This window comes from Amblyomma americanum, chromosome 4 (assembly GCF_052857255.1).
Source record: "Amblyomma americanum isolate KBUSLIRL-KWMA chromosome 4, ASM5285725v1, whole genome shotgun sequence".
NCBI lineage: Eukaryota > Metazoa > Arthropoda > Arachnida > Ixodida > Ixodidae > Amblyomma > Amblyomma americanum.
The window spans coordinates 105,834,494-105,860,472 of record NC_135500.1 but is presented as its reverse complement, the minus strand read 5'-3'; the positions used below and the strand labels follow the sequence as shown (position 1 = coordinate 105,860,472).

Below are 25,979 nucleotides of genomic sequence, written 5' to 3'. Positions count from 1 at the left end.
GTTATGCTCGGAAAAAAAGAAGAGGGCTTTATTATCAATGAACGCTCTTAGGAATTCCGTTTTTGAAAATCCTCTCGCTCAATTAGGGCTGCCGCTTACTCTTCCTGTCCTGCTCTCCTTCGGTGCAACCGTCAAAGGGCATGCCATTAGGCAGGTGTGTCAGCTTCTTCACAAGTATATCATTGAAACAGGGAGATTTGTGTGTTAACTTCTCGATGCCACTTTTCCCCACCCATAATTATTTTCTTTGATTATTTTTTTTAAATTTAGTTATTCAACCCACACTGCTTTGTTTCCTCGATGTCATTCCGATTTTCTCAAGATCTCTCAAAATTCATTATTTTCTTTTTATCTCAGATTCCTCTACATTTATGAGCCGCTTGAGGTAAACCAGGATGAGCTTTTTCTTGTTTGGATCTGCACTAAACCCTGGCCAATCCCCCCCCCCCCCCCCCCCCCCCCCCCCCGTGGGTATGTGCCATCATATTTGAGGCAGCAACAACAACAACGCTCTTAGAGCCTCCCTCTGAAATCTCTTAAGGATGCTGTATTGCAGTGAGCTACAGTTACGCACTCGCGTTTGAACATATTTCTAATGCACATTTTTAGGGGTGCAATGGCGCTATCATGCTTATATTCAGCAGTGTGCTGTATGCTCGAAATGATTTTTTTTTGGAACCCACGCCTATTCCATTAGCTTACTTTCATAAGTAAAAGGATAATTTAAAGTTGGAGGGCACGAAACAAGTGTAATGAGCAACCTTTCTGAACTGCTGTGCTACTTAAATAATAAGGTATACTGCAAGAAAAGCTCGTGACCGTAAGGGCCATTTATTAACTCCCTAATTAGGCACTGCCGTAAACAAGTTAAACGTATTAGTATTTCACTGAAACAACCTATGGAACAGAAATTCTTAGGTTAATGACTTCATCAAGTGAATAGCTTGTGAATGTAAGCATTCACAAGGGCTATTAGCGTGTCGCCGAGGAGTAATGACGGCGGTCGTGTATGCGGGTTAAGCTTCACTGTAGACTGAAAAGTAATATTTTTCTTCACCTGCGAGGAATGGCGTACATTTCCTCTCTAGGCACACGGCTTCACTCAGCTGGACTGTAATGACTAATAAAAAAAATATTCTAGTGTTTGTCAGAACTACTATTTCTATAAATGATTTCAAAATTCCTTCCCTGAATAAAATGAACTCTCAATTTTAGCAAAACAAGAAAAGGTTATGGCTTGCACGACGTTAAAAACGCAAAAGAAATGAATCTGAATTGTATATCTTGCTAGGCTACAGTCGATACTCGGCGCTTTCGTATTTTTCATCCCTAGATGAGGCCGACATAAGACGTGAGAAAACAACGACATTGTAGAGCAGCACCACAATATTGGCAAGGAGAACGTGGAACGCATTTTCACAAATCCTTAAGAGTCAAGCAGGAGTCAAAATATCTCGGGCCTTCTCTGTTCTCCTGATATGACTCTCTGCCCTATGAGTGCTTCCATGTAACTAAGCCCTTAAAGAATCAACTGTAAATTACAGCAACATGGCACGTGACTAATAGTTCAGATGCTATCTGTCCTACCTACACTGTTTCAAGCATGCTCTAAGTGTGCTCGTCACGGGCGGAGCTTTAATAAAAGGGGTCCAAAATAGCAGCGTCACCTGGTAAGGCGAGGTCTCCGCTAACTCGACTGTCGCTGCAGTGAAGTGCATAAATTCTGTTGGGCCACTCTGCGTCCACACAGGCTTCCAAGATCCGTCCTTTGTTGTACGGACATGAAGTGTGAGCTGCGGCTCACTTTTTCCTCGGGATACGTAGAAAAACGTAATCTACAGAAGGAGAAAGCATTGAAAAGCACCATAAAGTTCTGCCATACAATGCCAACTTCCCTACACGTATAGCTTTGACATAACTTTTTTTTTAATTATTTGTGTAATAGTTACGAACAAGGAGCGCTCTTTAGAAAGTGGCTTTTTGAGATCTAGGCTCATGAACAAGCAATTCTTTCCTCTTTATTAATCATTACACTACAGGACTGCATAATGAGGGCGCTGGAAAAAACATGCGTTCGCCAGTAATAACAAAAGCGCCAGATGATATTAAGTTATCGAAGGAATACTCATAGCAGATGAAGGCGAAATACAACACGCTCCTTTGCTCAGCGTTGTCAGCATATGTTAGAAAAAAATTAGGATGCTGAACTTCTTCTCGAAGCCTTCTCTGCGGTGTTCCTTATAGGCAGTGTGTGGCTTTGAAACCATAACACCAGTCTAGATAGTGAATATTTACGCGCAGCCAAAACCTCGGCCAGCTTTGTGGATAGTGTACATCTAGTGTTTCTAACCACCTGAAGCAAAGATGGTGTTTTGAATAAGTCGGGCTGGTGCAGAAATGAACTGCATATTCATTCGTGACCTCTGGTGGGCTTTGTACAGCTTCACTTTTGGAACAACTTGGCTGCTATGTTACACAAGCGTTTAGACAGCCGTTTATGGTCGCAAGTGGAACGCATGGGAGTTTACGCGCTTGAGTTAATCATGAAATTACCTTCCCAAACACAATCGTATTCGGTGATCCGATTTTGGGACGAATGTCTTTGTTTTTCGTAATATGATGGCATCGCTTTGTTGGAACAAGGCGGGGGACATCAATTATTTCCAGTATCCAATGTGCCCTTGTAGACACTCTGAACACAAACTGAGACAGTTATTCTATTTGCGAGTACTTTGACGAGTGAATGCAGAATTATGCACTGAGCTCTGGTTACAATGAACGACTAAGACTGACGTACGATGAATCCGTGATACCGCACAAATATTTTACACGTTGCTGAACGCTATCGTCATAAATGAAGTAACTGTAAGTACAAAGGGTAACATCAGGCTCTTAGTACCGTGAAAACTGACGCAGAAGCTGTGTGAAAAGAGAAGAAAGGTTTGGTGCGCTACGATGTCGGCACCCCTCGCACCCAGGAAAACTGCTCGGCGGCAGTAGAACTGGCGAGTTAATTCTTGTCTGCGGTATAATATTCACCAGAGCACTAGTGTCACAGTCGGGTATTATTAATAAAGCATTTGAGTGTTCTGGTTTACATTACGTTAACCATGAGCACTGTCATCGTTACGGCATGAGCAGATGATAGTGTGATAAGGCTACCAATATCCCCTCTAAAGCAGATAACTGAGAACGCCTGCCCGCAGAAAATGTGAAGCAAATTGAGAATACGCGAGATAACATGTGCACTGGAATACAGAAGCGCGTGGCTAACATGCTATTAACTAAAATCTGCGCTGTCACTTCAATTGTGTGCATTATTTTACAGGTTTAGATTAAACGCTAATCCGGTTTCACTACGTAAAGTATTCACCTGTACACTGGTGAAATATGCAACTGCCTGGATGAAGCAACCGTATTAAGAGCAGCACTTCCAAACATACTCGTCGTGGGTATATCATTATAGTGTTTCTTTTTAAGGTTCCCCTAAGGCAAGGTAATAGACAGCTGGAGAAGTATATTTGAAAATGGTACCATGGTGAAGAAAATGAGCTCTAAAATGCGAAAAGAGAGGTGCTATTCAGGCCTTCTTGATAGAATTTAGCTTCTCTGAATAGCGCTTTGATGTCGTTGTCAGTATGAAACATTGTGTTGTATCTCTCTTCAAAATGTTCTCCTCGGCAAGCACAAATTGAACGCACAAAATCTGCAGTTCGGAATGAAGCATGAAACGAAAAAACAATTTTTCACTAGAAATAGTCACTGATGAGACAGGGCTTACCGAACAATTGCCTCCGGTATCAAGTATCGGTCCCAAAACCGTAGCTTTCACGGTCTTCTTATCAGAGGGAAGGATAATGAATTTCCCTGAAATAGGACAAAGAGCAGTCACGCAATTAAAAGGGAATACGACCACCAGGTATAAGGGCGAGAAACCTTCGAATTTGCATTTGAATGAACTGCTTCTATATCAGATTGTCAGAGATACGTTTATTACATGCATGATTTAAAAGACACTAGTCTAAACAAAAATTTAGGCATCCGCACACTTGAAAAAATAATCTAAGAAGCGCACATGTTCTAGCAGGTGACTTGAACCACTGATGAGGATGCTCGTAACATTGCTGACGATTTATATAACATTATTAATTATTTGCTCATAGGAAAAGAGCTGCATTGTGATAACTGAAACCAACTGAAGTATGAAAAAAATGTGCAACGGATGTGCAGAAAGCAAGCGCACTAAGGCTGTTGAAATATCCGTAGGGTAATGCGCTTTGGTCGTCTCATTATGCCTCGTCGCATTATTTCTCATTATGAAAAATAAAACTCAGAGAGCAGTTTCATCTCACTGTGCCCAGCTTAGTTAATTTCTTTAGCTGGAAAGCGCGGTGGTTCTGTAAGATGTAAGCAAAACAGAACAAATATCGTTATTGATGCCTATTATTTTAATGTGGCAAATGTGAATGTCGAAAGACCGACGTATTCCATTGTGCTCCGTGGCGAAGAAGAAAGGGCAAAAGATTGATCTCTACTCTTCCTTGACGCACCCCGAGTTTATAATTGAGAGTGCCATCATGAAGGTTTTATGAGGTCAGTTTTCATTTTCACTTTCAGCGCCACTGCTTTTCTTTCTTCAAAAGTGGTGAAATGTTGTCATAGAGGTGGAAATATGTCACGTCCGTGTATACCAGTGACCAATTGTGTAGTGACGTCTTGACCGTTCTGCTCTGTGACCTTTGTGGGGTGTTTGAATTACCCGCGTGATGTCGTGAGGTTGTGATACCAGGACCCTCTCGGCCAAACCCGATTTTCTCGAAGCGGGGAATTCGGCAGTTTCTCTGCTGAATGACACCCTTAACGCTATTGGGTTAACATGACACAACATGACACAAACAAACAAACAAAATCCAAGCGTGTGTTCAAGATTTCTCGAATTTCCATGCCAGCTGCTTGCATAACCCCACCTATGATATTACTGATGTATACCTCAGTTAAGCGTACTGCTGCCACTGAAACTCGCTGCATTTGTCAGAGTCTACCACAGACCGAAACGCTGAAAATATGGGTTGACGTTGAAGTGACGCTTAATCGCCGGAGTTCAACCACAGTGATTTGCCTGCTTCTTGCGTCTGCTGGCCTCGGCAGCGCAGGCACGCACTCGATGAGCTGGGCGTCGCTGCCTCATCTCGGAATCACGAGCCTGCAAGTAAGTGTCTGCTCGGGTTTCAAACTTAGGATCCGCTTCACGGACATCAAACTCCAGACTCTTTACATACTCGTTTTCGAGGCGTTGGTTGCTAAGCTCTTCTGGCTACTGCTTTCCGAATGCGTATTCTCTGCCACGAGAGCGAGCGACTGAGTAATGCTGCCCTCACGAGCTGTGCTCTATGCGCTTGACAGACTACCACACGCAAGTACTAACGCACTCGCTCCAAGTCAAGCAAAAGCTGCACTGCCACACGCTGACGTCGTTTTATGGAAGGCTTCACTTTTTCCGAACAACAGCGACGAGGTTCCAACGGTAGTCCAAGACGCGCCATTATGCTTGGACGGCAAGAACAACAACGAACAGCTAGCGTTGCAGAGATGGAAAGGATCACCCTTAATGGGCAGCTAATGACAGCGGAAATGTCATGCCATGCCGGATCCAGGAACCGGCGGCGCCTCGGGTGCTTACAGCCAGCGTCTCTGCTTTTGTGGATGAGAGCAATTTTTGTTCATACGGCAATTCGCTTCACAAGGGATGAGTAGGAGCATCTAAATTTCTACCGCAACTAGCATTCTGATCTAGTTCCTCTAGAGCATGATACGGTTGCCTAGACAGCCAAAAATGTGACTTTTCGAAGCAGAGGAACCCCCTACAATGAATTTGAGACATCAAATTCGCGTAATTCTCATATGCCTGATAGAAAAGCTGAACACCGAGAAAACCTGGTTGCTCGCTGTACCTCCCTCACTGCCGCGGAGCAATACGGCGATGCGAGAGAGAAGTGAGAGTATGTCGTTCCTTTTCCCTCTTCACAACTTCCCCCTCTTCACAACTTCCCACTCCTCTCAACAAAGAAGCAGGTTCCTCTCACTTCATGCTGGCAACAGCTGACGCCATTTTTTCCTAGAGAAAAGCTATAACAGTGAGCGGTAAATTATACTAGTTTCAGCCTGTTTTCAGTGAAAACATTTTGAGGCGAAAGGTAAACCATACACACTACATGCCCACGACTTAACTTCGCGGAGAGACATTCCCTGGACCAGGACGAATTTTTCTTTAACTACGAAGTTTCTGGGAAAGCTGTTTAGCTTTCCATTGTAGCCGTATGGCTGCAGATGGGCGGATGCCAATGAGTAATTACTCCCCTAAACAACTATCGGTGCCGGAGTATGGCTTAGACATGCGGATTATGTGGCATATTTGGATCATTTCAAAGCAACACCTACTATTGAGAAAGGGTTCTTAACCTATTCTGCTTCAATTGTTTGCTCGTAGCTCTTATTTTTTCCTTGTTTATACGAGCGTGCAAGTAAACTGTTCGTAATCATTTCCAGGACCGTGCTATGTGCACTGCGTAATGTTTTCCAGTGTGCGGTTCATACCATCGGGGGTGCCCGTCGTATGGTCTCGAGTCGGTGACTTCAGCAGCGCTGTCAGTGGGCGCATCAAAACCCAGTGCATTTTTGCTTTGTCAAGAGGGGCGTCAGGCAGCCAGTCACAGAAAGAAGTGTCGAAGTTGCAGCCAAGTCTGTGGTCCTCTGAAATTAAACAGATGGCAAGTGAACATCCCTTGTGTGTGTCCCACATCGTTTTTAGTGCCTTTTTTATATCCAAGATTGCATCGCCGAAGAAAATTATTGCTCTCTATTTTCTTGTATGATTGATTAAAATTTGCTTTATTTGAGTATACTTAGAGCAGAGAGAGTCTCAAGGCTAATACAGCCTAACTAGGGAGCTGCCTACCAGGCATGACAGTTTACATGCGATGAATCGGCAGCTTTCATGAACTCCGAAAGCAGCTGCTCACGCGCTGGACTTGCGGACGTAACTATGCTTCTTCTAGAATAGAAGCTAGCCGTAATACTTGAAAAAAGTGCTACGAAGAGAATTCATGGTGTTATGTGTGTATATGGAAATTATGGGCTCATTTCTAAAGCCACGTGCGAGACAGATAACGCAGGAGATCACTTAGCAGAGGCAATTAACACATTTTGATTAAACTGAAACCATTCAGGTGTGGTAGCATGCGCGCTGGCATATGATTTCTGGCACAAATAACATAAATGAAAACAAAAGAAAACTGGAAAGGCGGGAAAGGCCCAAACATGCATGAGAATGCCGTTTGAGACGCAGTGATTATAATTTTATCGAAACACGCACGAAAAAAGCCAGAGAAAGTGCTGGCTCGGAGCCACCAGCTATTTGTTTTAAATAACTGTACGTCTATGTCTCCTTGTGTCTAGTCTTTGCGTGTACAAGTGGTCTGCTTTTCATGACTTTCAAAATCTGATTCATCAAGAGAGAGAGAGAGAGATAAAACATTTATTATTTCATCGAAGTGTTCTACGAGTCAAGTAGGCGGACTCCTCAGTTCAGGACTCCAGTTGCTTGGGCGGATCAAGCAAAAAGGTTATACTCAATGACGTACGTCGAGCCACTTTCAGCGATATTTTAAGCGTATTCAGTACGCGGTGTGGTACTTTAAATAGATCCTACAAAATGCCTCTTGACAATGTCATTTGGCATTTTGACCTCAAAGCAACTCTCCTTTCGAATAAAAATATCTCTGAGCTATTCATCCTAAACTAAGTAGGTTCTCTTGGTGATATTATGGGAATGCGGAGTCCATACGGCATGGAGAATATCTGAAAAGGCGTAGGCTTTCTACGTGCTTTCCTTATCCTTTCTGTCACGCCTGAGTGCAATTTTTCATTGTCTTCATATGATGCGCATAGCGTCATAAAGTGCCTAAATGAATTTCGACTTCTTGATGTGCATCTTTGGTATTGTCCGTGTAAAATTCATGACTCCCTGATGGTTTTCACATGAGCCCTACGGAAAGCATAGAGAATTTTAGGAACCCTAAAAAACGCGTCAGCAGTGAAGACGTTTCCTCATTTCGATCAAGCAAAGCAAACGCCTTGCAGCCTATTGCAGTACGTTATTACATCTTTCAAACCGATAATATCCGCACGCCTACGATTCTGAAGCGCCGTGCGTGTGATAGAAAGCTTAAGAGAGACGTATATGGATCAGATACATGTCCCTCTCCCCAGATTGAAGCACACCGTCTTTGCCCAAAGTAGCCAGGCTGTAGTGTGCTCAGTGTAATATTGCGGCACCAATACCACCCCAGCAATTTTAAGTCCCTGTATATAAAAAGAAGGTTTTGACCTCACTTTGAAGTTAAATCTCTTCATCTCCGGGGATGCCATGAAGACTCCAATGAACGAGTGAGAAGGAGACCATGCACCCTGGTTACTCATACCCAGCAGTTCGTTGCAAAAGCATTTCTGAAGGAGAAACCATTTATGAACGCAGTTTTGGAGCGATAGCGACATTACGGTAGCATTCCGAGCTTTCGGCGTGGCGGCGCCGTCACCCTATGGCTGCGCTGCAACCTTGTGGCAGCGCTGCCACCCTGTGGCGGCACTCCAACCCTCTGGTGGCGCCGCCACCATGCTGTCACGTGGTTGGTCACGTGATGCGGAGCAGCTGCCGGTGGCGTGGCGCCGGGGCTGATCACGTGTTCGTCACGTGGTTGGTCACGTGACTAAGTTCCACTCGGCCAGCCGTAGCTACCGCGTCACTCCAGCTTTAGCCAGAGCTAAACCACCGCCAATTTTTTTTCATTTAATGTAAAGTTCACATAACAGTCGATATATCTGTAGATCACCCGACGGCAGCTCTGAATTTGTTTTTATTAACGTTTTCCATATCGTCAAAAGCGTTCCCCATTGGTTTTCTGCGGAAGTCTTAACTGGTCGATGCGACAATTCAAACAATTTAAAAGAAAGATTTTTTTCTACATATTAGAAGAATAGACCATTAACTTTAACATTACCTTAAAGGTATCTGAAAATTTTCTAATTTTCGAAATTTTTGTCCGAAATTGCCGCACATATTTCGCAAAGACGGTACAAAGAGCGAGGCGTTTACAAATAGGTGCTAAGACAAAGAAAGTAGTGATCAAGGCCGGTGGTTAAAATCTATTGCTACCATGCAGAAGCATACAATCGCGGGGAGTGATAAGAAAGATATGACAGGAATTTTGCGCTATGTGCAGTTCTCCGACTTCTCACGCATGCCATTCCCTCAGGAACATCAGGGGATTTACCCAGAGCACCCACTGGCCCGAAACCAGTACTCCTGCTCTGAGACATGGCCCATTCCAAAAAATCAGCGTAAAGAAAGCCTGAGGGTTATTTTTTCTAGAAACAGTTTTCTTCTGAGCCGATGTTTATTAACCTGTGTGACTGGGCTCTAAAAGGTGCTGCATAAAATTCTTTGCGCAAGGCACAAAGGACGCACTGAAAGAACTAGAGCCGCTATAATCATCCCCTATACTCAATGTACTTATGTTACACATGGAATCCAAGCTTCAGTAGCACTTTGAGTGTTGCTCTGGAACAATGTGTGCGTACAGCAGAAATCCGAGAGAGATGTTCATTCACCAACTTACATTCTACACCGATAGAAAAAGTCAGATATTGCATTCGAGCCCACTGTCACCTTGGAAAAATTAAGAAAACAGAGTACGAAAAGTGCCGTGCTCACCACATTTCATTTCATCGCTGTTGTCTCCACAGTCGTCTACGTAGTTGCAGAGCTCCGATTCCGGCACACACACTCCATTTCCACAGCGAAATTCCAGATCAGTGCAATTACCATTTTCAACTAAAAATGACAATGAGTTGCGCAAATACAGAATAGATTAGCGAAAGTTTGCTGACAGCACTCTCATAACAAAACTCAGCTTTATGCTTTCTTAACTTACTTGTTGCTTACTGTTATCAAAATCCTACACTTAGGTAAAGCATGCGGTTTGGTAGAAACAGTCTAATATTAAACAATTTGAATGCATCACAAACAAAAGACACTAACACATTTCTGTTCACTTTATTTCTGCGGTAAGAGTGTTTTTGTTATGAGTTAAAGTAAAGTGTTTCACTTAGCTCTTTCTTTACAGCCTTCACTCAACTTGTTTTACACAGAGAGGTCTAAAGCTCACCTGGCAAAGCACATCCTGTGTAATTTATCATGTCCACAGCAAACATGGATTGTTGGAGCAGATTCTGTGTACTTTCGAAGTACACCTGAAAGGAAAAAAAATCAAGGACAAGCAATCGAAGATGCCATTATTTAACTAAGGTCACAGCTTCCCCCGTCCCGCTGAATTATAAGTGAATGTCTATGCATAACTGAAATCCAACGCACAATCAGTAAGAGTAGCGTTGCGGCGCTTTCTCGGCGCATAATGACCTACTGCTCCTATAGCAGCGGACACCAGCGCAACACTCCTTCCTGGCGCGAAGCGTACACTGCCGATGCTGCGCACCGGACGCGACAAGTTCCACAATCATTCTGGACGCGAAAATTGCCATTTCTGCACACAGGACGCGATCGCACATCTGTTCCTTTGACTCGTTTCCAAACCGCGCGATCTCGCTGACTCCTTTGATGTGGCCCCCTATGTCGACTTGTCTTCGGCACTCTCTCTAGCCTCTTGGTGACGCCATTCTGTCAGTTGAAAACCGCCCCGTCAGCTGGAGAAAGCTACTCGCTTTAAAAAAAGGTTCGCATTCTAAACACAACAGCTGTGGTCAGCGCTAAGTTAGGCTAGTTATTTTTGCATTACTTAAGAATTAGCGCAAAAAAAGAGGATGCACAGAAGAGGGGAGACATACGAAGAGCTACTAGAATTGAAGCTTTTATTGCAAGCGGATGTAGAAACAGGAAGTGTTGCAAACACGAAAATTGAAAGCCCACAGGTGAAGATATCAAACAACGTAGGCCCACTCCTTTGCTAGCTCAATAGTTAAGCCAAATCCTTTGCAAACAATCTGACTAAGGATGCGCTAGCAGAATCAGCACCCCTTTTGCCTTTTTACACGGGAAACAACGGGTTTACAATCAAGAAAAAAACCGCAGAATGCGTTAGCGCAACATTTCGCAGCAGCTGTTCGATATCTTCACCCGTGTGTGTGTGCGTGCGTGCGTGCGTGCGTGTGTGTGTGCGTGCGTGCGTGCGTGCGTGCGTGTGCGTGTGCGTGTGCGTGTGCGTGCGTGCGTGTGTGTGTGTGTGTGTGTGTGTGTGTGTGTGTGTGTGTGTGTGTGTGTGTGTGTGTGTGTGTGTGTGTGTGTGTGTGTGTGTGTGTGTGTGTGTGTGTGTGTGTGTGCGTGCGTGCGTGCATGCGTGCGTGCGTGCTTATGTGCTTATGTGTGTGTGTGTGTCGCAAGTGCTGTAGCCCAATAACGTCCAATGCGAGGGGGCCCGGGGTGTCGGTCGATTGCGAAAGCGCGGTGGCGAATGCACAGCCTTTTTTATTATTCGCAGCATACGTGAGCTTCCACATAAGTACACCACATGAAAAGGCAGGTTAATCTGTCAGATAGGAAACGAATTAAATATGAGCAAAAGGAAAATACAAAACATTTCGACTCACAGTGACAGGTGTTCTATACCGTCCAATGTCGATATGTGCTTCATTCCAGATTTCTGGTTGCGCCGGCCTGCTAAGCGCACTTAGCGACCACACAGTCATAGTATAGCCATCCACGTCAATTTTCACCTCAACATCCGAATGATTTCCTGCAGAAAAACAAGAGAAAAAACAAAGGAGCATTTCTTTATTAATAGTTCCCAATGATTTACAACGACAGCGCGATCAGCAAACCATCTTTTTTAGCGTAGGTGGGCACAGAGACAGAAATTGCAGAGCGGGAAGGAGAAAAAAGATCTTCATTTACCAAATATAGGAAGGCTACGACAGATATAGTGGGTAAAAAGAGTCAGAAATGCGTTCCTAGCAATTTTTCCTGCTAAAACAGCAGGAAAAAACAGCACTACACAAGCAAAAACAGCACAACACAAGCAAATTGCAAAGACAGCAGAAGACAAGTTGGTATGCGAAACTTCAAAGCTTTGATTTCTAAAAAAATTTACAATCACTGAAGCGGTAACCATTCTCCACGCGTTTATCCACCGCAGTGCATATAGCGTTATCGATCTTTATACGTGAAGTGGGTTTTTAGTACGTTAACGCTGTAGGAACTTAAGTTACACGAAGGGACTGAATGAACATGTATTCGGTCACAATATGCCTAGTGCAGAAATACTTGCGAAATGGTGCATTGCCGAGAAATAGCAGCCAGGGAATTGTCCCGACATCTGGAGAGATTTTCTAGCAGTAGCTGTAAGATTACATTGTATTATAATTGGTTTTTGGGGGGAAAGGAAATGGCGCAGTATCTGTCTCATATATCGTCGGACACCTGAACCGCGCCGTAAGGGAAGGGTAAAGGAGGGAGTGAAAGAAGAAAGGAAGAGAGAGGTGCCGTAGTGGAGGGCTCCGGAATAATTTCGACCACCTGGGGATCTTTAACGTGCACTGACATCGCACAGCACACGGGCGCTTTAGCGTTTTGCCTCAATAAAAACGCAGCCGCCGCGGTCGGGTTCGAACCCGGGAACTCCGGATCAGTAGCCGAGCGCTCTAACCACTGAGACACCGCGGCGGGTCTGTAAGATCTCGCATTAATATGTTGAAGGCATACATTTTTCTTGGAAAACTTTTTCGCGCACATCTGTAACTGCCAACAAAATAGTTCTTGAATTTCGTCTGTCATAAAGGGCGTTATTGGGCTTTGCCACAGTTGCATGTGTTTGCTATCTTTAGCAGCTGCTCCACCTAGCTTTCGCTTAAGCGTGCTTGTTTAAAAGGCCACTCAGGCATCACAGGACCAACTGCTTCCTGTTAAGTTTTCATGTAGTCGCAGGAAAGTGAGGGCAGATGGTTTGTCGATGGATTCATGCTAGAGTTAGATATGATGATGGCGGCTCTTACGCGTTACATCCGGTAATATGTGTGTGGACATCACACGCAAAATAATATACTGGATGTTTCAACTAACATGAACCAAAAATTAAAGAAACGTTGCGCACCAAAGCTGGGTGAATCCAACGACATATTGTTTCCCGTCGTGTGGCGCACCTCAGAGTATTTTTAAATTCCGCCTAATCACCTAAATAGCCTAGCTGAATATGCACTTTAGGGTCACGTGCGTTTGGTTAAGCTGCTGGTGTGATTACGAAACAATGGGCCCAGTTTTTTTAGTAACGTATTTTCTACATGCTCCTTTTTACAGCATTCAAAGAAATTCAACGAAATATTAAAAAATATACATGATTGCGCTTTTGCGTTACCGTACTGTAAAGCTGCAACTGCTCCTGCAAAAAATAGTGCATGTTCCCAACTACTCTATGCCGAAGAATAGGCCCATTTTTGTCGGAAAATTTGGTGCTTTTATTTCAGTCCGTTATATCCTTAAGAAGAATACGAGGTAATACAAAATAGTGAACTCCTCGCCTTTGTGTACCGCATGAGATAATCGCTTATCTGGTAATGGGCTTAGACTGCGCTCATATCGGAGCATTGCGATGGCCTGCTGTTCTTTAAAGGGTGGCCCCTCTTTATGGTCAAGTACTACAACCAGAGGGCTAACTCTTCTAACGGGGTACGTTAGTCTATTAGATGGCATTCCAAATTAAGGAAAGCCTGAGAGGGTGGTGACAGGCATTCAGGTGGGAGAAAATGGAAAAGGAAATTGGCTTGGATAGTGACGGAAAGTGGAGAGCGCAGGGCAGAGAGAGCTAGAAATCAATGAGAGAGAATTTCGCCCGACAGTGCGCGTAACCTGGCTGCCGTGATGATTACTGAAGCTCAGCTTTCTCGGGCAAAAATTTTGAAAATTTGAAAACAGTAAGACACTCTCAGGGAAATATTGAAAGTAAAGTCCATTATTCTGATATGTAGCAAAATCTTTCTTTTAAAGTGTTTCCAGCGATCGCATCGAACAGTTAAGACTGCCATATAAAACCAATGAGGAACAATTTTGATGGAAAAAATGTGACAAGAAAAAATACAAGACTGCCGTCGGGTGATCTGCGGATATATTGATTGTTATAGTGAAATATAACACCATATGAAAGAAAAAACTGCGTTAATGTACGGCTTCTCGCTCAAAAATGCTTTTGTGCAGAATTGCTGGGTAAGGTTATGCTGTGCTTCCCTGTTCAAAAGCTTGCATTTCTTATTGCACAGAGCAGACGAGTATTAGAAAAAAACGAAAAAAAAATCTTGGTGGTGCTCACCGACATTCGCGTAGTTGAACCAAAACTGCATCGTGCACAACTTGTTGGTGTTGCGGATTGAGCGCGAGCTGATTCTTGCTCGCTGTCCAGAGTATGTTATGTTTGTTTTTGAATACAACAACAGGTAGTACCCTGAAAAGAGAAAAGAACAAAAAAACGCGAATCATGTGAAAGAACCCAAACATGAACCTGCTTGTAATATGTAACATCGGGTGTTCGTGTGCAGGCATTTTTATGTCTTAACATTCGACTTTTTTGGCCTTTTTTGTTCCTAATGGTGGAATCTTCCAGGCGACAAGTTTTCACTTGCGTTCTGTGTTTACATATTAGCTTTTTATTTACATTGAAACCACAAATAAATGTGCAGCGAAAAAAGAATAGGAGAGAAAAATTGCTGTTCTCGCAAAAAGCAGTCATTTTCCGCCCTTTGTACAATCATGTGTGAAGTTAATAGAAATACAGGTTATTCTAGTGCGTAACAGTATTTCGCTGTTGCCAGCGATGTGCCTGTTTTATGTGCCCCCTTTTGGTAGCCCTAAAGTGATGAGGACAAGACGCGGTTTACATCATGAAGCTTATGGCCTACAAAACATTTTTGAAGCGTTCGACTGCAGTTTCAGAAGAACAGAGAAAGAAACTGCGTTTCTAAAACAAAAACAATTAAACCCATGTTTGCAAAAGATGACTGCCCTGGATAGTTAGCAGGGAACAGTAGTCTGATGAAATTAACTTTGTACTGACATCTGCAACTAGTCATCACGGCAAGGAGTGCTGTTGTAAATCACTTGTTGCTAAAAAAGCAAAGCTACCAGGGCATCCAGGCAATATGTTTTAGTTTCTTTCCGTTTTTAGGTGCCGTATTTTGTTTTTTCTAATTAAAGCATTCTTAAAAGTCGGAAAGAAATTCCAATTAATCAGATAATTAAAGCAGCTAAGCACATGTAGGAACCATTTGGATTGTCACAATTATCGGGGCCATGCGTGCTTAAAATTCCTCGCTTAAAAAATCCTTTGCCAACCTCTAGTCAAACAATTGCTATGCTTCATCGATAATGAGGCATCATTTCTTGCATCTGCAGTCACAAAATTTTTTACTGCCTCATTAACGCTAGAGTTACAGCAGCCACAAGCAGACAATTTAGCAACGGTTCCGACTTCCGTGCCTCCTCCGGCGCATTTTCTGTCTTCCGCCCAGTGGGCAAAACTACCGAAAGAATTATTTATAATCTTTCCTCCGCTATAAGGAAGAGGCGTTGAGTACCATACCGCACTAGATGTTCAGATATTCACAGCCGCATCTTGCGAGGTATCCGTTATAGCATTTGTTTTCAAGGTGCATTCAAAGAGGTTCTTCAGTGACAGTTTCGGATTGAACATTTCGTCTCGAAATATGTATACATGTATTTAGCGCCATGTGCCAATTAGAATCATCAAAATTTGAAGGCGATTGCTTGGCACCGCGCGTAAACTGGAAGAACAATTGAGCACTGGCAGAGCACAGAGGTCGAGCATGAACTCATAAAGACGTAAACGTAAGGCATAAGTCAAAAGAAGTAAACTGATCTCAACATAAAGCTATAACGCTTGTTTTACTTTGTGCATCTGTGCACGTATACGAACGTCGCAGTGAAAGAAAGAGGGCGTAATGAGGCAACTCGGACGTTTTCGCGTGAATAGGAAGGAGGGGTCAATTAAATGCTTGACGCCTCTTCCATCACAGGCGCGCCTCGGATGCGACCAGAGTGGACGGATAGAGTGGCTATGTCGATAAAGGAAGCGATTTGACTTGGATTTGAATTTTCAACCCCTTTCGCTTTGCTCGTGGCTTCAATATTAGTCAGACACGATCACAATTCCCCGAGTTACGCACTGGGCTTTTTATACGCAGTGCCTACTCCTCCTCATGTTATGTACCTTATGAACCTTCATATGCTATGGAGAACATTTGAATATCTATTTTTATTTAGTTTACCTAGTGCAACAAGGTTGCACGCTTAGAGCGCTTATTTTGTTCGGTCTTGTCGTGAACAAAAAAAAAAAGCGGGCACGGGAAGTGGTCTCTTTCGGCCGGGTCTTACCGCTACGCCGGCCGTCCGATCCTGTTGGCGGCGATCTTGGCACGTCTCCAATGAGCGTCCTTCTCCAGGCCCTCGCTCCAACGTTCATGACTTCTTCGAGGTGCCATCCGCACGAGCTTTCGGAGAAGTCGCACTGGCCGCAGTCTCGCTCATCGGCTCCGTTGCGGCAGTCGGGCACGAAGTTGCACACCTTCTCCAAGGGCACATTCTGCTTGTTGCCGCAGTCGAACATCCCCGTGAATCGGACTATGCAAGTAGGGCGACAACACTGTTTATGAGGGTCGCTTTTCTGCTCATTATTTTTTGAAAAAGTATTGAACTTCCACAAGATAAGAGAATTAATTGTTCCGTATGCTGTCCAATTTTTGTGCCAACTCCGTGCTTTTCGAATACTCTCAGTTGACGGCCCCATATTTGTTCGATGTGTTTTGCCGATACGTCTGCATTTAAAACACATAGGGATATATAATTAAAGCGTGAAAAACTTCAGAACAAAAGCTGAACCTGGGATGCCGCCAGGAGGCTGTGATAGCATCAGGTGGCGATGATAGCGCATGCGTAGTCGGAACTCGTCTCTGTACTCCGGACAACTAAACTCGCTTCTGTAAACAACGGCATTATATCTAATATGTGAAAATTCCAGGGGACAAGCCTGACATTTTTTTAGGAAAATGTAGGTTAGGGAATCGACGGATGTTTTTTTACGCACAGCAGACAGTTCTCTGGTAGATACAGTGGTGTTATCTTCGTCGCTGTTGTTGTTCACCCTCACTGATAGTGATGAGGCGGTGACAGTCGCGGCTGCTTTTGCAGGTTTTTCGAAATAAAACTAAAACAAAATCAAACCTAGAGAAAAACACGAGTTCCGGCTGCGGCAGATGTTTAAGGCAAATAGATCACCGCATGTGAATAGCGTCTGAGGACCGCAGCCCAGGCCAAGCTCTGCGAAGAATGCACTAACTTGGTTTTAAGCCAGTCGCAACTATGTTGACGTGTCCCTAGCATGAGGTCCCAAGTAGCCATTTCCAAGAGCTTCGTTCCCAAATGCGCTCAAAATGAGGGCCAGGCTAGAAAACACTGCTACCGTGTGATAGCAAGGCTATAAACCCTGACATCAGACGGCGCGTCAGGGCACGCGACACGCACGCGTGGTCCAGGTCGCTGGACCCATCCAGGTGCCCTTCGCTGCCTTAAAGCAATTATTTGGACAAGAACCGCGCACACAGGTAACGCCGAGAATTTTATTTGCAGTTACTAACGAACAGGCCGAGGAGATCCCACTGAAGAGAATTCAGGATTTATTAAACAGACATTTGCTTTCTATGCGAGTGCTGTGGTCTGTGAGGAACTTCCTGTTTCAGAGGTAAAGAATAATTTTGAATAATTGGGGTTGTTTAGCATGCACTAGCTTCACACAGCTCATTGGCGCCTTTCCATTTCGCTTCCGTGGAGAGGTGGCCTCCGCGCCCTGCTTCGCTCTTGCCGCGTCGTATTTTAATAGTGAAATCTCACGGACGCTGAACCAGCGCACAGTGAAGCAAGAGTGCGGTCTAGATGAGTGAATCTGCTGGAAATCACGGAGCTTGGCATTAAAGAGCAAGACGGCTGCAAACGTTAGATTCATTTGTGAGAAATTATCAAATTACCGCGCAGAGAAAGGTCAGACATAATGTGCAAGAGCGTGCACCATTGTAAATACACCTGTACGCATGAAATCGTCTCCAAGTAAAACTTACTTCTTTCATCGCAAGCCAGCTCACTTATCTGGATGTCGTCAATAGCCACGAAACCATTCTTCTGGCTTCCAGACAGCGCTGTGATAGGATTAAGCTGCACAGATATGGATTAAGAAAAGGGACGGTGTTAGATGAACAAAAAATTGTCCTCTCCAGTCAGCATGAACAACTTTCACGTTTCCCAAAATGTATATATTGCTGTGCCTTATTCTTCATCTGTTGTAAATGGGAGTGATATACAAAAAAAAATATTGTGCACAATGGTTGAGCGTTTCCAGTTACAACATATTATGGCAACACAGACGCCGTTTATTGTGCAGAAATTTCCCCGTAAAACTAGCCTATTAAACTATTAAGCGCATAGCCCGTCCTTCAGTCACCCCGCGAAAACGAAGCTCACTGCGAAGACCACATGCACCAGCCTCGCGTGGACCACAGGACCGCACAGGACACATTCTTCATTCCACTAAAAACAGCGGCACACGCTGAGGCACGCGCAGGTGAGACACACAGAGCGCTAACTTTTATCTCAAAAGTTAACAGAATAGCCACATGCCGCCGGTGCGATCTGAACCCAACGGCAGCGTGTTGTTGCTTTCTTATCTCAACAATTATGTCTAAATAATTGCCCTATTGATCTCCATATTATCAACACCTCAATTAAAAAAAAACATCCACATATGGCTCTTGGTTACTTTTACCTTTTGCTTCCGTCATATCTGTCATAACGAGTCCGTCTTGTCGCTTTATGTATATATATATATATATATATATATATATATATATATATATATATATATATATATATATATATATCGAAGTATACGCTTCATTTAAGGAAACATTTTGACTGTGTGTGTGTGTGTGTGTGTGTGTGTGTGTGTGTGTGTGTGTGTGTGTGTGTGTGTGTGTGTGTGTGACGTTTCGATCGGAGGACCGATCGGTCCTGCGATCGAAACGTCACACACACACACACACACACACACACACACACACACACACACACACACACACACACACACACACACACACACACACACACACACACACACACACACACACACACACACACACACACACACACACACACACACACACACACACACACACACACACACACACACACACACACACACACACACACACACACACACACACACACACACACACACACACACACACACACACACACACACACACACACACACACACACACACACACATACACATACACACACACACACACATACACACACACACACACACACACACACACACACACACACACACACACACACACACACACACACACACACACACACACACACACACACACACACACACACACACACACACACACACACACACACACACACACACACACACACACACACACACACACACACACACACACACACGAAGGAAGCCAACCGTCACCGAAACGTACGAAGGCGCACGAAAGAATTTTGCCTTTTTATTTTTTGTTTTAATTTGTAGTGGCAATCAATGGGAGAAGAATGCTTCGAATAATCTGTCGCCTAAAGAAGATTACTTATACAGCAGCAGAAAAAACAACCATGCCGCCGGTGGGATTCGAACCCACGTACACCGAATATCGCGTCCGGTACTCTACATAATTACTTATGGCGCCGGCAGCCCAATCTGCTGCTTTCGTGGGTATTTATGTTTTCGCGTGTAAGCGAACACTCTCAAGCTTCGCTTACACGGGAAAACAAATTCCCACGAGAGCAGCAGATTGGACAGCCGTCGCCGTAGCTCATTTGGTAGGGCACCGGACTCGATATTCGGAGGTCGTGGGTTCGAATCCCACGACCTCTAAAAAAAAAAAATATATATATATATATATAGCAAAGAAGGGAAGGGAAATGAGAGGATCGTTTAAAGAACTTATGAAGGAAGCCAACAGACATCCAATTCAAGGTTGATAGGGGAATGTTTTTTAATATATTTTTTTAATTGTGGTACTCAACGATGAGAGAATAAAACTTCAATGAATTCGTTACTGAATGGAAGTAGCAGAAAAAACAACCATGCCGCCGGTGGGATCCGAACCCATGACCTCCGATTTTCGCAGCAGTGGATTGGACAGCCGTCGCCGTAGCTCAGTTGGTAGAGCACTGGACGCGAAATTCGGAGGTCATGGCCGGGTATGGATTCCGCCGGAGGGATGGTTGTTTTTCTGCTGCTTTATAATTATTTCTATTAAGAAACGGATTAATTGAGGTATAATTCTCCATCGCTCACCACTACAAATTAAAAAATAATATAAAACATTCCCCTATGCACTTTGGTTTCGGTGCCTGTTGGCTTCCTTCATAAGTAAATATATATATATATATATATATATATATATATATATATATATATATATATATATGGTTTATGGTTTATGGGGGTTTAACGTCCCAAAGCGACTCAGGCTATGAGAGACGCTGTAGTGAAGGGCTTCGGAAATTTCGACCACCTGGGGTTCTTTAGCGTGCACTGACATCCCACAGTACACGGACCTCTGGAATTTCGCCTCCATCGAAATTCGACCGCTGCGGCCGGAATTGAACCCTCATCTTTCGTGTTATATATATATATATATATATATATATATATATATATAGCGAAATCTACAAAGCAACAAATGATTTTACCCTCGAAGCGCACAAGTAGAAATCACAGACCAAGATGCTCTGTGTTTCCCTTTTCTTGAGGAGTCTTTTTCTTTTGCAGATTATTTAAACGTATCTTCAGGATGTTGCACTGTTCTTATTCAATTGAATGTCAGAGCCTTATGCGCCGCGTCTGTGTCATTGTCTGTGTCTGCGTCTGTGTCATAGTGCTGAACATTTTCTGCATGGTTGAACCAACTATCCTGACCGCCTACTGAAGTGCAGTGCACTGCAGATAGTGCTTCTGCTAAGCTTTAACTATGTGGGTGCTATCTGCATCGATATGCTCTGAGCCTGACTTGATGGTTGAGACATGGTGACGACGGTGCCATTTAGATCACAAACAGTAGCGTACAGAAATGATGTCTTTAAAATCATAAGGCGGTACCTTAAATAAGAAATTGGACCATATATTTGAAGGCCGCTGAGAGCACAGTGAAGCTGACCTGTATCGGCTGATTACTGCATTTTAATGGTGAACAGCCTACTTTGGCTTCAATGAGGCTTCATATAAAAGACCAGGACATTTAACTGCCAAAGGCGACCGAAAAAATGAAAATAAGCTATCTCCACAACAGGTTTTGGTCCTCTTCCCTCTCTTGTTAAGTTCACCTCCCTATTAAATGCGGCACGTGGTCTTCCCCGGCCACATTGGTTGGTGCAGGTGCTCCCCAAAGGGTGCTTTGGTAAGCCAGCTCTCGAAACGGCACCTGATGCCGGCTTCTATCTGTGCAATTGAGGCACACGTAAGATAGGAGGGAAGATACAGAGATGCTGGTGTGGGACGAGAGAGCTGGCGCGTGCCGTTAGGTGGCGTAAAACGAAGTTTTGCAATGCTCTCTCGTATCCTGCTGTATACTGATCGTGGTTGAATCTGTTAAGAGCGTTAGTTCTTACTTATCAAGTTTTGAGATTTCGTAGGGTCTGCTACCACACTTGACCACAGCGCCATCTGTGGCAGCAACTTCTCATCACGTTTCGAGATTTCGTGAGGTCTCCCACCACCCCGAGATCAAAGCCTAATCTGTGGCTGCTACTAGAAAACACCACATCTCGCATTGAGACTTGTAGCGCCTTGTGGAAACAACCACCTGCCGCGTGTCAATGATGACGTCACAATCCAGTATGGTGGATACAGGTGGAACTATGTGAATATGACGTCAGGGGACGAAATGGCGGCATAGTTTCAGTTTCTCGAATCAAAGATTGCGATCATTACAATTGGTTGTGCCCTCTCATCCCTTTCCCCACTCACCAAGAAATATCCTAAAACGGGTAGGAAAATTGTCCCGTTACGGGACCGCTATACATGTATAGGTACATTCATTCCGCTATATATATATATATATATATATATATATATATATATATATATATATATATATATACCCCGACAACAACGGGCACCCATCCGCCCATCCGGGGACAGTTGTATACCGAATTTGGTAGGCAAATAAAACTCTATAGGTTGTGGTATAGAAATAAAACCACAATTAAATAATAGGTAAACATTGCATAGATGCAAGTTTCAATTGAAGCGTTACCACATCTCAATGCAAGACGAATTCTAGGCCAACCTTGACCCCGCAAACAAAGCAAATTCCGTTTGGGACGTATTTTGCGGCTGCGTTTTTATGGAGGAAAAACGCTAAGGCGCCCGTGTGCTGTGCGATGTCAGTGCACGTTAAAGATTCGCAGGTGGTCGAAATTATTCCGGAGCCCTCCACTACGGCACCTCTTCTTCCTTTCTTCTTTCACTCCCTCCTTTATCCCTTCCCTTACGGCGCGGTTTAGGTGTCCAATGATATATGAGACAGATACTGCGCCATTTCCTTTCCCCAAAAACCAATTATTATTATTATTATTATTATTATTATATTATTATTATTATTATTATTATTATTATTATTATTATTATTATTATTATTATTATTATTATTATTATTGACGGGGTGCAACTCGGCATTAGATAGACATGCATCGCAGTTTCTCTGATAGATGGCGCTAGGCGGCGATCGTTGTGCTAGGCGGCGTGCGTGCACGCGCATCCGAGCATGGTGGCAATCCACACCATTACAAAGGGTATTACATTCCGTTTCTCGACACGAGCGGCGCGTTCTTTTTCACTTTATTCATCTAGTAAACCAAACAGCTAAAACTTGTTACTGTAATGTCTTCCAGACGGTGGCGGCCTTTTTTTTTCCTGCCTATTATTCTGCTTTTGTCAAAACTTGGCTATTTTTCTTGAGCTCTAGCTCGTACGGCGAACGTTCCCGTACTGGACACTGTGGTAGCTGTCATGACCATGCAGTGTACGCTGTTACTTAATCACCCTGTACATATTGTCATGTGTCACGCCTCGGGACATTTGCGTCGTCATCAGGTTTGACACAGAGCGGAAAAAAGACGCCGCCATACGCCCTGAAACGCATAACATCATGCACTGACTGGATGGCGCGGTCTCCTGCACGCTTATGCACTGGGGCCTGCCACAGCTATGATACAGCCAGTGGCAGCGACGTGGAATATCAGTCACGTTGCGGCAGGGTCAGGGATGAAAGAAAGTGGATAGTCGTGTTCTGAACGCCTCTCGTACGCGGGAGGCCATAGCCAAAACTCTGCAATGGGGCAAACAAGAGCCGAAAATTTTGGGGCTGGTCACCGCTAGCGCGCTGCAAGAGAATATGCTGCCTCCTTGCCAACACTTTTCTCTTACCACAATCAACTCCCTGTAACCCACCAAAAACAGACCCTCAATAGTCGAACGCTTCTGCATGGCCGCAGTATTGAAAGAAAATGCAAGAATTGCCGCAGTTGCGAAAGTACATGGGCCAGCAACCACGCTTGTGAACGTTGCCATGGTTGAAGGCCGCATATAATTTCTGACTCTGTAATTTTTATGATATTTCTTCCATTCATTTAGTGTTGCAATCACTATAGTTTCTTGTTTTCGCGCCTGTTACCCTTTCTTCGTTCCAATATATACACACTAGGGGCGATTTCGCGTCTTAGCTATACCTTTTACCTTCAATCCCGACGATTGATCACCTTTTTTGGGACTGCGTAGGGCTGCTGCAAATCTCCGCCCAGCACCTGACCCCGGAAGTTTGCAGCTTACAGACAGGACTGGATCGTGCCCCGGAATTTCACTCGCGCAAAAGACACTGTGCTGTCCTTATGAGCTTTTTGCGCGCACCCCAGGGGACAAACAACGCATGTAAACTTTCCTTCCCTTTTGCCCATCCCAGTAACTATGCAACAGAGCCACTCTTTTTTTCCTCTTTCCCAAATGCGAAAGTGTGAAAAGAAATGACATTTTGTTTTTGTTAACTTTGCCTAGAGATTCTTTTCTTTCTTTAATACTCAGGCTTCGTGTGCATATATTTCACCACCTTATTTCTAAGTTCGTTGTTTGGAAAACTGATTGTTTTTCTTAGTACGTGTCTGCTGTGGCCTGTTCTCGCCTTTGAGCTTCTTTTGAATTCGATAAAATTATGCGCTTCAGTATAGTTGCAGTAAAGAGGGCAGCGCCGTCAAGAAACGAAAAAAAAAATTATACTTGAAAAATAAGTAACTTTTTCTTCAATTACCGACAAATGGGCTAAATATGAGAGAGTAAGAAGTAAAGGAGCTTTTTGGTGACATACCGAGCTCCGCGGGTAATTAAACTTTTGGTGCCTCCAGGTACCCTTTGTCTCGTCCACTGATTGGCTTTTCAGAAAAAGCCGGACGCCATTCGTCAGGCGGGGCAGGTAGTACCAGAGCGAAATGCACTGGTATCTAAAGGGCTCGCGCAGCACTACAGACGACCGGTTTCCCACACTCCCTGGACTTTTGTAGAGCAAGTAGTAACCTGAAAAAAGCAAAGCAAAAGAATAATTGTGTTCAGTGCAATTCCATTTCATTTCTTTCAGCATGAAAAAAAGGGAAAAATGCAGTTGATGCTGCGGGGTGCTAGCAAAAAAGACTGTAATGGCTTGACAATGGCCTGCAAACCAGTTCACAGGGCAACAGCATGAAACAGCACAATAAAAAACATCTATATGAGAGCCTAATTTGTGCAATAAAATAATGTAAGGTAAAAATAAATATAAGTATAAAGGGTCAACAATTACGAAGGTCACATTTTCAAAAGAAGTAAGCAGACTGGTAACTACACATGAAATAGAACGTTCCGACTCGAAACTACACATGGACTAGAACATTCATTAGCTAAACACGTTAACGGTGGGGTAAGGACTTGTCAAATTAAGTATGAAAGCACTGCTTGTCCATAATTACTACCAGTGAGGACAATCTTCCAACATGTTGACTCGCGTATTTGTTTTTGTATGTGTATTTTTGAGGACAATCTTCCAACGTGTTGACCCGCGTATATGTTTTTGTATGTGTATTTTTGTATATGACCCGCCTGAACTCCTTCAAGTTCGTTCAGTTTTTGTGGATGTCATTTTTTCGTAGTTGACATAGAACGACGGAGTATCAGTATTACTTTAAACACGCGAAACTTTAAAGGTTCTTAGAAAAATTCGCTCATTCGATGAGCTAACCCTGTGTTATAATTTGTGTATATTTTTTTCGCCCAAGTTTATCATGTGGGAAAAATTGCTAAACTAGCCCCACAATTTTGCCTGCTTAGAGAAATGTACTTGCTTAGGTGGAAAAAAAGGACCAGTTAACACCTTCTGAGTGATTTTTGCCTCTGGAAAATGTGTCTGTCTTGCTGTCGGACAGGTGTCTACGCTTTTTTACAGCGGCCTAAAAACAGATAGCAGCTTGGCTTTGTTCCTTTTTCTCTTTAAGACGCACGATGCGCGTCCCGGTCAAGTCAGACTCACCGTCTTCAGCCTGATTCGTGTGGTCTCGGGGTAGTTCGGAGAAAGATCCAGCCCTCTCCACTTGGAATCTTGACTCGTCTCCTGCTCAGCACACAGAGGATGGATAAACGGCTAATGAATACTGAAGTGAAATGAACTGAGCATCACCTGAAATCTAGGATTGCAGGAAACAGTTACAAGGCGACAAGCTTCTGTCCTAATACTGTGAAATAATTTTGTTCCGTGTAATAAAATCCTTCCAGATATATGTTCTCTTGTGCCTAATGCAGAACAAACTGCG

The 25,979-nt window shown here is 43.8% G+C and overlaps 1 protein-coding gene across 1 annotated transcript in view; it reads right to left on the bottom strand.

Annotated features, from left to right (window-relative positions):
* Positions 1–25,979, bottom strand: part of LOC144129737 (MAM and LDL-receptor class A domain-containing protein 1-like) — a 142,438-nt gene that overhangs the window by 47,043 nt on the left and 69,416 nt on the right. Inside the window, exons 30-40 of the mRNA XM_077663823.1 lie at positions 25,700–25,780; positions 24,509–24,714; positions 18,181–18,274; positions 16,445–16,690; positions 14,367–14,498; positions 11,659–11,804; positions 10,224–10,308; positions 9,770–9,889; positions 6,595–6,750; positions 3,782–3,867; positions 1,668–1,835 (exon numbers count right to left, since the gene is read on the bottom strand). Of these exons, the coding sequence (XP_077519949.1) occupies positions 1,668–1,835; positions 3,782–3,867; positions 6,595–6,750; positions 9,770–9,889; positions 10,224–10,308; positions 11,659–11,804; positions 14,367–14,498; positions 16,445–16,690; positions 18,181–18,274; positions 24,509–24,714; positions 25,700–25,780 (1,520 nt within the window). The remainder of the gene's footprint in view (positions 1–1,667; positions 1,836–3,781; positions 3,868–6,594; positions 6,751–9,769; positions 9,890–10,223; positions 10,309–11,658; positions 11,805–14,366; positions 14,499–16,444; positions 16,691–18,180; positions 18,275–24,508; positions 24,715–25,699; positions 25,781–25,979) is intronic.